General features: G+C 45.3%; 1 protein-coding gene across 1 annotated transcript in view; it reads left to right on the top strand.

The window, feature by feature from the left end:
* The window catches only part of CACNA1G (calcium voltage-gated channel subunit alpha1 G), a 282700-nt gene that overhangs the window by 161286 nt on the left and 107053 nt on the right, over nt 1-14361 (top strand). The window contains exon 9 of the mRNA XM_073310526.1: nt 1152-1516. Within this exon, the coding sequence (XP_073166627.1) occupies nt 1152-1516 (365 nt within the window). The remainder of the gene's footprint in view (nt 1-1151; nt 1517-14361) is intronic.

Here is a 14361-nt window from a genome sequence, read left to right as displayed (position 1 = left end):
ATCAAAAACAAAATATTTCAACAGTTTTGGTGAATCAAAATGTTTCTTTAAAAGTTTTCTTTTATTTTGTGTCAAATTAAATGTTTCATTCTCCCCACAATGAAATGTTTCGTTTCAATGCCATGCCCAGTTTGGGCTTTTTTTTCAATAAATGTGAAGAAAATTTCAAAATGAAAAGACCAAACGTGTCAACATTTTCGGAATTTTTGTTGTTTTTTTAAACAAACAGGCGAAACTGACACGAATTCATGAAATGTTCTGGTGTCACTGATTTTCACATTTTTTGGCTGACAGATGTGGTCCAGCTCCAATTGTGGGTGGAACTGGGAATAAATAATATTGTTAGTGAGAAAGCAGAGTGGCGCTGGGATCTTGGAGAGGGGAGTGAGGAAGCTGAACAGCCCCTGAGGTCTAAAAGAGAAGCTCTGAACTTTTATGGATGTGTAAGGTGATAGCTTGTCCCCAGCCCACAAAGGACCACTTGCCACACCCAGAGTCTCTTTTCCAGGCAGTTTTATTTCTCAAATATAGGCAAAAACCTCACAAACACAGCTTCTCCATCCAGCCTGGGCTATAGCTCCCAGGGGAGTTTTCCCTTTGCCTCTCTCAATTCCTCCTGCTTTAGGGCCTATGGCAGGATTCTCCTGTGCTCTGTTCACTGAGCACGGCCTCCCAGGGCACTCTCTCTGGAAACCCTTTCCCCCCCGCAGGTTCCCACTACAGCAACCACTCCCAGGGAACTTCCTACTGCTCCTGCTCCCACTACCCAGGTCTCCTGTCTGACCCGTTTCCCTAGTCTCAGGGAGCATGCAGTGAAAGCTCTCTCTGCCCCTTTTGGGACTGACTCTCAGGCCTGACTCACCTTCTCTGATAGCCCAGCTGGTGATCAGCTGACTAGCCACAGCTGCCCTGGCCTTTTCCCTCTTAAAGGGCCAGTGCTGAGACAGGGAGCAAGAATATAATTTCTCTCTGGCCTTCATGCAGACTTAGGGACCAACCAGACTCCTGTCAGCCTGTACAAGGAGGATCTAGACAGAGAGCGTCACATGGTAATAAAATGAATGTGGAGTTCCTGTCATTTGAACCCTTAGCTTCCCTGACCCAGCATGCAGGGAACAGACTCCTCTTACCTCAGCTTATTTGTGTTTTAGGTGCCTGTCAAAGTTCTTGCAAAATTTCCAGCCAGTGTGTGAAACTGGACAGTGGTTCCTGCAACCCAGACAGCTGCCCCTACTGCATCAAGATTCTGGCTCGTGACCTGGAGCTCACGGACAATGAGACGGCGGACTCGGACAGCGAGGGGGTGTATGAATTCACTCAAGACGTCCACTACAGCGACCAGAGGGACCCTCAGCGAGGGAAAACCAAGGGAAGGAAAACCAGCCAAATCCTAGCTTTCTGGAAAGTGGTGTGCGAGACATTCCAGAAGATCGTGGACAGCAAGTACTTTGGCCGGGGGATCATGATTGCCATTCTGATCAACACCCTCAGCATGGGGATCGAGTACCACGAGCAGGTGAGCAGAGCCCATTCTGTGTTGTACAGAGGCTAGCTAGACGCTCCCTGGAGGGAGAGGGCTCAGCATGGAGACTTCATTAGCACAGTCTTCTCCTGCTCTCGTAGCCTTGTGGGGGAGATTTTTTTTTTTTTTTTTTTTTTTTACCATGAGCCGCGTGATTAACCTTGACCCCTGCTTAGTTGCTTGCCAGGCCTGGCTATGTTTTTACCAATTGCTCTTCCTTTTTGCGGTAGCGAGTGTTGGAGCTCTGGTTTGGTGAGGGGTATAGGGAGCCTTTTGCCTCTGTGTTGCTGGTTTTGAATTCAGCCCAGGCTGGTGGACATAAAAGTTGACCCCATGTGATGGCTGTTTGCGAGCCTACGTGAAATGAAGCTGATGGGAATTAGGCCATGTCCCAGTGAGCAGGTGTCCTCATAAAAAACCCCAAACCACTCCCCAAACCGGCACACAATAATGCTCTTTTTGGCTGTCTCAGTAAGAGGCTGTGTATTTCATGGGCCACGGAAGCTGAGCTACCTCCTATCCTTAGTGGTGGCGCCTCCCAGGCAGACCCGTTGGCAGGACAGTATGGAAAATCTCAGTCTTCAGCTGCTTCTGCTGTAACTGGACTGTGCCTGCAGAGAGAACTCCGGGGCCTGTTGATCTGGCACCATTCATGGGTTCTTCTCACGTTAGGTCTGGTACACGCAAGTACACACATTGTCTCAATCTAATGCTTACTCCTAAACCTCGGCACTGATCAGGCCTGGTAGTGTTCCATTCTCATGGTGAATCTCCACTTTGCGGGTAACTTCCACACAAGCATTGTAGCCCTGCGAGTCAGTGGCAGCTCCTCCTACAGAAAACCTCCCTAGGACATTTGGAACTGACGGAAAGGGCGGGAGGTTTGTGGCCTGACTCTCAATTACTGTCAATGTAAAGGGGCTTTACTGAAAGTGAGCAACAGGCCCTTGGATTTTGGGGTTTTAGTTCTCTTGCAGCATGCTTCAGCTTCCCTATTTTAGATCATGACTTCGGCTCTTCCTCAGACCAATAGTGATGATGGATCTGTACCACAGGATCTCACAGCAGTTTGGTGGCCTCAACCAACCTTCCTGGAGGATACATCACAAAAAACCCAGGGATGAGCCCAAGCCATAAAGTTCCAGTGCAGATGTCCCCAAAAATCTGGAGTGCTTGGATCTAGGGCTTTGGATCAGGCTCATCCCAACTAGTACCCCTTGCTGGCAATCTCAACCAAGAGGCCAAAGGCTGAGCTAACCTGAGGTGCTCCCATGGGCCGGGCCGTGCGCTGATGCTTGCATTGCTTGCACTGTTCCTGTCCAGGGAACGAGCAGAGAGCCTCAGTTTTAGGCCAGCGCAGCAATCCCAGCAATGTTGCCCATGGCCAACAGACTTTGGGGTTCACGCAGCAAGGGTCAGCACCACTGCAGGCATGAAAGAAGGTTTTATTCCCACTCCCCTAGAGAGGTCGGCTCACAATGAATGCTCCTGTTTCTCCAATGGATGCTGTGGCAACTGTCCTGTGAATCCAAAGTAGACTAATTTTGGAGTCTCTAACCTATTGTCTCATACACCCTAGTCCCTGAAGGCAAGAGGCTTCCTGTCCATGATACACATGTCTAGTCCCCATAGCTAGTCTTTAAGAGGAGAAGATGCTGCCATGTTCTTCTCCTCTGGTACACTGAGGTCCCAGCTCTCAAAGGGATCTCCACTCAGTCTCTGTTTTTTCACCCCAAGTGATGTAGCTGCAAACAATTTAATGCATAGTTCGGTGGGTGCATTGTATGACACATAGACATCTAAGCACCTGATATCGCCTCTTCTGAAAATTGGGCCCTGACTATATTACCCAGGGGCATGTGCGCACAGACCTGACTGTTGGGTTATTGTGGGTGAGCTCTGTGTTGACTTTTGGTAGAAGAGCTTAGGTGGCTCTGTGCTTACGCCCAGTAAAACCCTTGTTACACCAAGTCTCTCATTAGACGAGTCGCTGGAGGAATGTACGGTAGCCAACAGACCTCCACTGATACAGGACTGAGAGAGATGTTCTGATAGCAAGGCCCTTTCCATTTGTTCCTCTAACCAGTGATGCACAGGAAGTTTCCAGGACATCAGAACTGGGTAGAACAATTCCTATCCTATGGCCAGTGTTTTCTGGGAACTCCCCTGCACTTTGAGCCTTTGTTGTTTACTTTTCTCTTTTTCTGACATGTTTCTTATTTGTATAGTCACTTGCAGTTGGATGCAAAGGCATTTCTTCCACTGTTTATAGCTCCCCGTGTCAGCACGGTAGTTGCGAACTGAGCAGACATAATTCCAGATTCCAGTGTCCTCCTGTGGTATTAACGCATCAGTGACTAAACATTAGGAAGACTCCGACCCACTCAGTGTGCTAAATGTGTCTCTTCAAACCAGCACATTCTTTCTGAACTCCTTAATACAATATGGCTGGCTAACCTTTGTTTTCAGTATGTATTTAATGGAGATGCATTCTGCAGTCCTACAGGTAGGATTAGTCTCATGCTGTTTCACCTTCAATTGGTGAGCTTACTGGAATATTTCTGTACCGCTGGGAGAGAAAATGTCTGATGGTATTGGAGACTCATCATTCTTTCATTATTATCTGGGGACTGTTTCTGAAGAACCTGGAGGGCAAAATAAAGAAGAGGATGGAAAGTTCATATTTCCCATTTTGATAGATGAACATAAGAACGGCCATACTGGGTCAGACCAATGGTCCATCTAGCCCAGTATCCTGTCTTCTGACAGTGGCCAATGCCAGGTGCTTCAGAGGAAATGGACAACAGGTAATCATCAAGTGATCCATCCCCTGTTGCCCATTCCCAGCTTCTGGCAAACAGAGGCTAGGGACCCCATCCCTGCCCATCCTGGCTAATAGCCATTTATGGACCTATACTCAATGAACTTATCTAGTTGTTTTTTGAACCCCATTATAGTCTTGGCCTTCACAACATCCTCTGGCAAGGAGTTCTACAGGTTGACTGTGTGTTGTGTGAAGAAATACTTCCTTTTGTTTGTTTCAAACCTGCTGCCTATTAATTTCATTTGGTCACCCTTAGTTCTTGTGTTAGGAGAAGGAGTAAATAACACTTCCTTATTTACGCTTTCTCCACACCAATCATGATTTTATAGACCTCTATCATATCCCCCCTTAGTTATCTCTTTTTCAAGCTGAAAAATCCCAGTCTTATTAATCTCTCCACATATGGCAGCCCTGTCCCATACCCTAATCATTTTTGTTGCCCTTTTTAGAACCTTTTGCAATTAAAGGTAAAGACAGAAATGTCGTCTATATATAAATCTATTATTTTGGTCTTATTCCATTGGAAACCGCTAAGGGCTGATTCACCAAGTTTGGTGCCCATGATAAGTTGCACCTTTAAAATTTGCCCATGCAAGTGCAGTTTTTGTGTGTGCGACAGGATGCCTTCACAAATTTGTCACCCTCCTCTGGAACATTTCTCTCTCTAAAGCTCTTCCAGTACCTTGAATGTGCAGTTTTATTTTTAGTGCTGCTGGAGATGCTGCTTAATCCAAACAATAGATCCCTGGCCCTGGGGAAAGGAAGATCCTAGGAAAGCTACTTCTGCTAGAGTAGCACGTGAGAAGCTCCTGTAGACTCATCCTCATTGAAACTATGTTGGACCAAAAGCAGCATGGAAATGCCATGTACTCTGAGACTGTATTCAAGCAAGTCCACCACTGCTCTTACACATGTTTAGAGGAATCATAGAATAGAATATCAGGGTTGGAAGGGACCTCAGGAGGTCATCTAGTCCAACCCCCTGCTCAAAGCAGGACCAATCCCCAATTAAATCATCCCAGCCAGGGCTTTGTCAAGCCTGACCTTAAAAACTTCTAAGGAAGGAGATTCTACCGCCTCCCTAGGTAACGCATTCCAGTGTTTCACCTCCCTCCTAGTGAAAAAGTTTTTCCTAATATCCAACCTAAATCTCCCCCACTGCAACTTGAGACCATTACTCCTTGTCCTGTCCTCTTCTACCACTGAGAATAGTCTAGAACCATCCTCTCTGGAACCACCTCTCAGGTAGTTGAAAGCAGCTATCAAATCCCCCCTCATTCTTCTCTTCTGCAGACTAAACAATCCCAGTTCCCTCAGCCTCTCCTCATAAGTCATGTGTTCCAGACTCCTAATCATTTTTGTTGCCCTCCACTGGACTCTCTCCAATTTATCCACATCCTTCTTGTAGTGTGGGGCCCAAAACTGGACACAGTACTCCAGATGAGGCCTCACCAATGTCAAATAGAGGGGGATGATCACGTCCCTCGATCTGCTGGCTATGCCCCTACTTATACATCCCAAAATGCCATTCGCCTTCTTGGCAACAAGGGCACACTGCTGACTCATATCCAGCTTCTCGTCCACTGTCACCCCTAGGTCCTTTTCCGCAGAACTGCTGCCTAGCCATTCGGTCCCTAGTCTGTAGCTGTACATTGGGTTCTTCCGTCCTAAGTGCAGGACCCTGCACTTATCCTTATTGAACCTCATCAGATTTCTTTTGGCCCAATCCTCCAATTTGTCTAGGTCCCTCTGTATCCTATCCCTGCCCACCAGCGTATCTACCACTCCTCCCAGTTTAGTATCATCCGCAAATTTGCTGAGAGTGCAATCCACACCATCCTCCAGATCATTTATGAAGATATTGAACAAAACCGGCCCCAGGACCGATCCCTGGGGCACTCCACTTGACATCGGCTGCCAACTAGACATGGAGTCATTGATCACTACCCATTGAGCCCGACAATCTAGCCAACTTTCTACCCACCTTATAGAGCATTCATCCAGCCCATACTTCTTTAACTTGCTGTAAAGAATACTGTGGGAGACCGTGTCAAAAGCTTTGCTAAAGTCAAGAAACAATACATCCACTGCTTTCCCTTCATCCACAGAACGAGTAATCTCATCATAGAAGGCGATTAGATTAGTCAGGCATGATCATTCCCTTGGTGAATCCATGCTGACTGTTCCTGATCACTTTCCTCTCATGTAAGTGCTTCAGGATTGATTCTTTGAGGACCTGTTCCATGATTTTTCCAGGGACTGAGGTGAGGCTGACTGGCCTGTAGTTCCCAGGATCCTCCTCCTTCCCTTTTTTAAAGATTGGCACTACATTAGCCTTTTTCCAGTCATCCGGGGCCTTCCCCCGTTCGCCACGAGTTTTCAAAGATAATGGCCAATGGCTCTGCAATCACATCCGCCAACTCCTTTAGCATTCTCGGATGCAACTCGTCCGGCCCCATGGACTTGTGCACGTCCAGTTTTTCTAAATAGTCCCGAAGCACCTCTTTCTCCACAGAGGGCTGGCCATCTATTCCCCATGTTGTGATGCCCAGCACAGCAGTCTGGGAGCTGACCTTGTTCGTGAAGACAGAGGCAAAAAAAGCATTGAGTACATTAGCTTTTTCCACATCCTCTGTCACTAGGTTGCCTCCCTCATTCATTCATGAAGTGCAGGCATCATCCGGGGAGGGTTACCAGTTTGTTCCTTCCCGTATCTGCCCCATCCCTCCTTCCTTTTATCTGCCATTAAAAACAATTGACATTGCCAGCGCCAGTGTTGTGACTCTGAGGAGCTACCACTGTCAAAGGACACCACAGGGGAGCATGAACAGCCCTATGGGCTCTGAGACAATGTTGAAAACACCATAGGCTGGTAGATGGGGCCCAAAGGATTATGAGGGGAAAGAGGTGGTAAATTATGGGTAATGAGATGAAGTTGGTAGGTAAGGGAGGGACCCCAGGGGCTGTGAGTGGAAGATTCTTTAGATGGCTTTTTGAAACTACTTCTGTTCCCATTTCCTTTCTTCCAGGCACTTGGTATGAATAGTGAATCATGTTTTTATTAGTTCATCCGATTAAAGTGGTGGCAGAGAGCAAAGAGGTGTTTTTCTGTAAACTCAGGAGGCTTATACGCGGCAGTTTCCTAATCTGACAGTTATGAGACTGGGAATTAGGGCAGAGAAATGCTGGCCCAGGTCTTTCTGCAGAGATTATAAACAGTGAAACTTGTGATTTTTCTTTTCCAAAGTGAGATTTACAGCCTTCGCCTGAAAGTGCAAGTGATCGACCTCACCAAATTTATCTTCATTGGCTGATTGTTTGAAAAGAAATGAGGGGGCTTTAAGAGTACTTGACTTTGAGTTTCTATATTAAGCTCTCTTGCTTATTTAATGAATATTTATGGCATGGGCTTTTCACACATCCAGTCCTGAGTGAGCCAGGCTATATTAGGCTAAATTCTCTCAGGACATATTTTATGGTGCCGGGTCAAAAGAATGGCACTTAGAGGAGGGGGGAACAGACACACTAATTACCAGGATTACTAGAGAGAAAGGAGGGCCCAGGAGTTAGGGCACTGGTTTGGGACTTGAAAGATCCTGTTCTGCCTCAGAAATCCCAAGCAACCTTCAGCAAGTAAGTTACAAAGGGTGCATTGACATTTGAGCTGGTCTGTGTGATTTCCAGCTTGTGCAGACACACCCGTGCTAGCTGTGCCCACGGGTACGGCTAACCCGAGCCACCACCTGCAGGGACGTGGCTATTTTTAGGCACTAGCACAAGCAGAACTAGTGTGGATATGTCTACGGGAACTGGGAAACATACCTCAGATGTAGATGTACCCATAGTCTCTCGGTGCTTCACTTCCCTATCGGTAAAATGGGGATATTCCATTACTGAGCTGCTTTAAAAATCTGTTTTGCTGAATGAGTTTTAAAATGCATTAGAAAATTTTCCCAGTGTAGACAGGCCCTTAGACTGTCACTCACCAACTTGCATTTCCCCGCTGCATATTACCTCTGAATTTGTACCCCCACATCTCAGCGAGTGAATAGGAATCTAAGCTAGTATCATTTGAAGGTCAGGGGACCAGAAAAGAGGAGAATTTCAAGGAAACCAACATGAGGATGTAATTTAAAGTGGCCTGCTTTAAAGTGCTTTTAATTTAAAGTGGCCTATTTTAACTCATGCTGTCAGACAGCTCCACAGCCTCTACATTATAACTAAGGCTCCCTTACACTCTGGGTGGTAGGTGGGGTAAGGAACAATAGGGAGTCAAGCTGAGATTAAGGGAACCAAGTCACTGTGCACATTTAATGCACCACAGAGCAGAGAAAGGAGGCCAGGAGTTCTAAACACAATGCCCCCCCCCCCCCTTTGCTAACCACTGCAATGGAACTTGTAAGTTTAGCTAGTGCCGTGGGAGGTGGGTGTTACATTTTTTAAAATATGTACGTGTTTTGTGCTTAAGAACCTAGGCTTTCAGTTCTGTCATTTTCTGAAATGACCCATCTGAGTGATTCACTGATTTCCCCTCCCCCCCCCCCCGCAACTATTTCACATCAAATCACACTTCAGCTCAGCCACTTGGAGTTCCTGCCGCTGCACTGGCATGAGGGTCAGATTAGGCCCTGGATGTTTTTAACTATGTGCATATTCCCTTTTTAAAGAAGGTCCCATTCCCCAGCCGCCCTCAGGACTATAGCTATGGTTCTTGAATACTAGCTACAGTGTGAAAGTACTGGATAGAATATGAAGAAATTAAAGCGTGTTTAAGATCACATAACACTGTCCAGCGGCTGCGCTGGGCAGGCTTGGGACCTTTTCCAGGTTGCTGAGTATTCTAATATGACTGGTAAATTGATTGTTTTTCCACGGAGCAGTCCAACACCTGTAATGGAAAGGAAACAGAGTTGTATAGAAAGTGGCAATGTACACGTCAAAGCTCTGCACCTGTAGGAACTTTAAAGAATGAATGAGTTTATAGAAAGCCTTTATGGCCTGAGGCCCTCAAACCTAAGTAGTATATGTATTCGCATGCCAGTGAATGTATTCAGCAGCAGTACTGGATAGGGGTGCATTTCAATACTGGAAATATTCAATACAGTACTGGATAGGGGTGCGTTTCAGCCAGCAGTAGGCATGCAACGTAGCATCTGTTTTAATGTATTCTGCTCGTTGTATTTTTATTATTTATTTGGTAGCCATATTGTACTAGAACTGCATGAAATTTTTTGGCCAAAACCTTTTTTTTTTTCTTTTTTTTTTTGTCAAAAAATGCAAATTCAGGTCAACCAAACCATTTCCTGAATTCATGTCAAACTTCCTTAATTATTTCATTGGGGAAAAAACAACATTTTGGTGAGGGGAAAGTCAGAAAGTTTCCATTCAACATTTGGAAATAAAACCTTTCAATTCGCAATGACCTTTAGTTTTGAAATTGAATTTGATTTTATTAAGTTAAAAAACCTGGAAACTGAAACATTTCAACCCGAAAATAATTTTTCCCAATTTTTCTGGTATGGCCAATGAATTGAAAAATCAATTATTTGCACAGCTGTCCACTGTACAGTCCCTTCCCAAAGAATTTACAGTCTAAATAGACACGTAGGAAGGGAAACTGAGGTTCAGGGAAGTGAAATGACTTACCGGCTGTCACACACTAGATCAGTGGCACAACTGGGACTAGAACGCTGGTCTCGTACCTCCTAAGCCAGCACTGCAGCCACTGGACCATACTGCCTCTTGGCTGTAGATATGTACATGTACTGGTGTATGTGTGGGTGTGTTGTATTTAGGTAACAGTAGATACCTGTTTGGTATGTGACTGTGTATTCAGCCATCAGTAAGCATGTTTGATATAGGAATCATACAGTGTGTGTAAGTATTCAGCTAGCAATTTGTGTTTAGGATTATATGTGTCTATTCAGCATACAGTATGTGTATATTCTGCGTGGGCATGAGGACATGTGTCTGCGTATCCATGTAATGTGACCAACACTTGGGTATATATATGTATGTGTCCCACACTTCATTTTCTCATCTCTGTAACTTAAGTAGATGTCGGACTGCTGGGTGACAGCAAAAAAGGGAAGGCTTTTTTTCAGGGAGGATCCTGACAAATCACTAGATTGTCAAGATGAGAGGCAGTTAAAGCTGCATTTGCTCTTTCTCCTGTTTGTTAAGCTTGTTAGTGTTCCAGCCAACATTAAAATCTGAAATCTCAGCAAAACGGTCTTTCAAGAAGCTAACCTGCTCCATGGAAGGAAAGGGCTGTCAGTTACCTGCAGCCGCAGCATGATGTACCATTCAGTCCTTACCAGGCTCACTTAGTGCGGAGGAACAGAAATGCCGGTTGCTCAGTGGGATGAATGGGACTTGTGACCACTTAAAGACTTGCTGGCTATTCCTCATGGGGAAATTTGACCATCTCACTGAGGAGCTGAATAACCTTCAGCTCTCTAGACTCATGTTAACAGTTCAGTGCACTAAGGGAACTATAAGTGCTGAATGCCCAGGATCACACACCAAATATTTACAGTGCATCAGCACTGTATATCAACCTGGTTAAAGAGAATCTGCACCACTGCAATCACAATGAGGCTTTCACATATCAAATCAGGATATGTAATGTATGATCCTCTACCTCCCTGAGGGACAAGACCCCTGATTTGAAAAGAGGAACCCTGATATGCTGGGAATAAATCAATCTGAAGGTCCAGTGATCACAGACTGAGCTTAGAGAACCATTGGGAGGCCCCATGGGGACCCGATGACTAAGACTACGGTTTTGTCACTGAGGTCGCAGAAGTCACAGAATCTGTGACTTCCAAAGACTTCCATCACTTCAGCCCTGGCGGCTGGGAGCTGCAGGGTCCCACCACCTCCTGCACGGCAGGGAGCTGTGAGGCCACTGTCTGAGGCAGCAGGCTCCCAAGCTCTCAGCTGCCATGAGCAGGGGTGGTACCCCGCCACTCCCAGCCGCCACCACAGGCGGGGGGGGGGATATACCCCACATCTCCCAGCCACTGTGGGGAACAGGGGGACCCGCACAGCTCCCCACCACTGCGGAAGGGGGACCATGCAGCTTCCCTCCATTGCTGGTGGCGGGGGATCCTGGAGCTCTGAGTCCCCACTGGTGGTGGGGGCCCCAGAGCTCCCAGCCACCCCACAGCTGCCCAGTCCCTTCCCATTTTATCATGGATATTTTTAGTAAAAGTCAGGGACAGGTCACGGGCAATAAAGAAAAAATCACGGAAGCCCGTGACCTGTCCCTGACTTTTACTAAAAATATCCATGACAAAAATTTAGCTTTACCGATGACACATCCTGGTGACACATCAAGTTGGACGCGTGAGGCAGAGACTCCTATTGCAAACCACATGGCTGTGGAAAGGCACTGTGTAAAAGCAGCCAAATGCCCGTTTAGCCAGGCTTGAGCCCAAATGACGAAGCAGAGAGAAGGCGGCCTGCAGACGATTAAACCATTCCCGGTCCCAGATTGCAAAGTGGAAGGAGCAGCCTACAACCATGTCAGGTCATTGGTAGCCCTAATAGTTTTCACAGGAGTGCTTTAAGGGCTCAATCCAAAACCCACTGAAGGTGATGGGAGTCTTCCGATTAACTTTATTAGGTTGTGGATCAGGGTCCAAAAAGCAAATTGAGGCAAACTGCCGTTTTTAAAGTCCCTATATTTTTACTGAGAATTTATTTTAAAAAAAAAAAAGGCTCAAAACAAATTAGAAGAAAAAGGAAGAGACCAAATGAAAATGCAGGTAGAAATTGTTCGCTCCTGATAGACAATTACAACTGTGATTGAGGCACTTTAAATACATGCTGAAATTGAGGTGTTCACTGTTGAGCCAGTTGAATCATTTGCCTTTTGGAAGCCCAGATTCTGCAGTGGTCTAGGTTCATGGGGCCAGTATTGTTCTTTTGCTTTGCAAAGGCATGTCCTGCTCAAACAGAATATTTCTTTGGGTTTTTTCCCCCCAGTTCTGGCCATAATCGTGTTGCCCGATTGCTTCTCTTTTAAAGCCTTCCCTTGAAATGAAATGCTCAAGCCTCCTGCAAGGCCTGATGCTGAACTGTTTCTTTTAAACAGAGGGTGAAATTTATCAAGGGCTTCCTTAAGGCGGAGTTTTTTATAACCTCGGTTGCATTGAACTGCCTGAATGGTCTAATTTTCCTTGTCTGAGCTCACATCATGTGAAATGTACTCAAAGTATTCATTTGTTTAAGTAGTTCTTGAATTCCATCTGCCATCTTCTGTTGTGTTTTACTGTTGATAATGTAACAGACTGGAGGCAGGGTCTATATTAAAAAGTTCCAGTCTGAACTTTCAAAAATTCCAGTTTGCTCAGATCTGGGGCTTGGATCTGGCTCGTTATAGTCCCTGTGGATCCAGAAGTTCAGGTGTGTCCTGATCAGGAAGGAGAAGTTGGTTCAGGATCATCAATCATCTTTGTGAATTTCTTAAAGGCAAATCAGACAAATTATAAGGGTGACTCTTTGGGACAGGGCCTCAGGATAGAAACATAGAGTATAGGGTAAGTGATTGTTCAAGAGGTGAGAGAGGGAGGCAATTGACAGCAATTTAAACAGGAACATTCCAAATGGAGCATTATCAGCTGTGGCAATATGTTATCTGAATCCACAAAATAGCAGCATCACAAAACACAAGCTGATGTGCAAACTCAATCTGCAGAAGGCAAAAGTAATCTTTCCAGGCTCTGCGTAAGCTCATTTTAGTGTCTAGAGCTTAATTCTTAGTGCATCATGCTGCAGGGGCCTTGAGTAGGAAACTATACAAATGATGTAATGTTGTCACTAGTAATGTTACAACCTAATAACCTCTGCAGCATGAAAGTATCAGCCATCTGTGCCAAGGTGTCTTAGGAAAACTCACTGACAAAATGGATTAAAGGGTCTATATTTATTTATGTAAATAATCAAGATCAGGAGAAAATTCTGTGTAAAACTGAAATATTCCTAATCGACATTATGGAGTGTAACGTCTGTGCAGATTGTAATCGGGGGGATTAAGGGTCTCCGCCACTGCAGTAATATGAGAGAAGTTAGTGCATTTGGAGGAACCATTGCAGTGATTGTGTTAGAGATTCAGGCCTGTTACACCAGTGACCCAAATACAGCCTTCTACACGGTATCTAGGAACTTCTGCTTCTGTCTGAAGTCAGGGTAGAAACAGGTGGGGTAATGGGAGGAAAATGTTACATGTATTGAACCTCAGATATTGTCAGGATTTGCTTTGAGTCTTGGGGGAAAGTTTAGTTAATTGGAGTTCACAGGTGAGCTGGCCCTTTAAGGGAGGTAATCTTAGTCCTGCTTGTGATTAATTAGTTGCCTCATGGTGATGGGTCTGATACTTTTTATTGATACGTAGACAACCGTTGCAGCACAGGGAGGAGAATAGGGTTATAAGGAATAGCCAGCATGGATTTGCAAAGAACAAATCATGCCAAACCAACCTAATTTCCTTCTTCAGGGATACTGGCCTAGTGGCAGGGGGGAAGCAGTAGATGTTATACATTTTGATTTTGGTAAGGCTTTTGACACAGTCCCGCATGACATTCTCATAAGCAAACTAGGAAAATGTGGTCTAGATGAAATTAATATAATGTGGGTGCACAATTGGTTGAAAGCCCATACTCAGAGTAGTTAGTGGTTTGGTGTCAAATAGGTATTGACATATTTAGTGAGGTACCACAGGGGTCAGGCCTAGATCCAGTACTATTCAATATTTTCATTAGTGACTTGGATAATGGAGCAGAGAGTGTGTTTATCACAATTCTGGATTGGGTGCTGGGAGGGGTTGCAAGCACTTTGGAGGACAGGATTAGAATTTAAAAGGACCTTGACAAATTGGAGAATTGGTCTGAAATCAACAAGACATAATTCAATAAAGACAAATGCGAATTACTTCAGATGCACAACTATAAAATGGGAAATAACTGGCTAGATAATAGTACTGCAGAAAAGGATCTGGGGTTCTAGTGGA

This window comes from Lepidochelys kempii, chromosome 14, assembly GCF_965140265.1.
Source record: "Lepidochelys kempii isolate rLepKem1 chromosome 14, rLepKem1.hap2, whole genome shotgun sequence".
Classification (NCBI taxonomy): Eukaryota; Metazoa; Chordata; order Testudines; family Cheloniidae; genus Lepidochelys; species Lepidochelys kempii.
The sequence above is the reverse complement of the archived record's forward strand: the minus strand, read 5'-3'. Positions and strand labels throughout refer to the sequence as shown.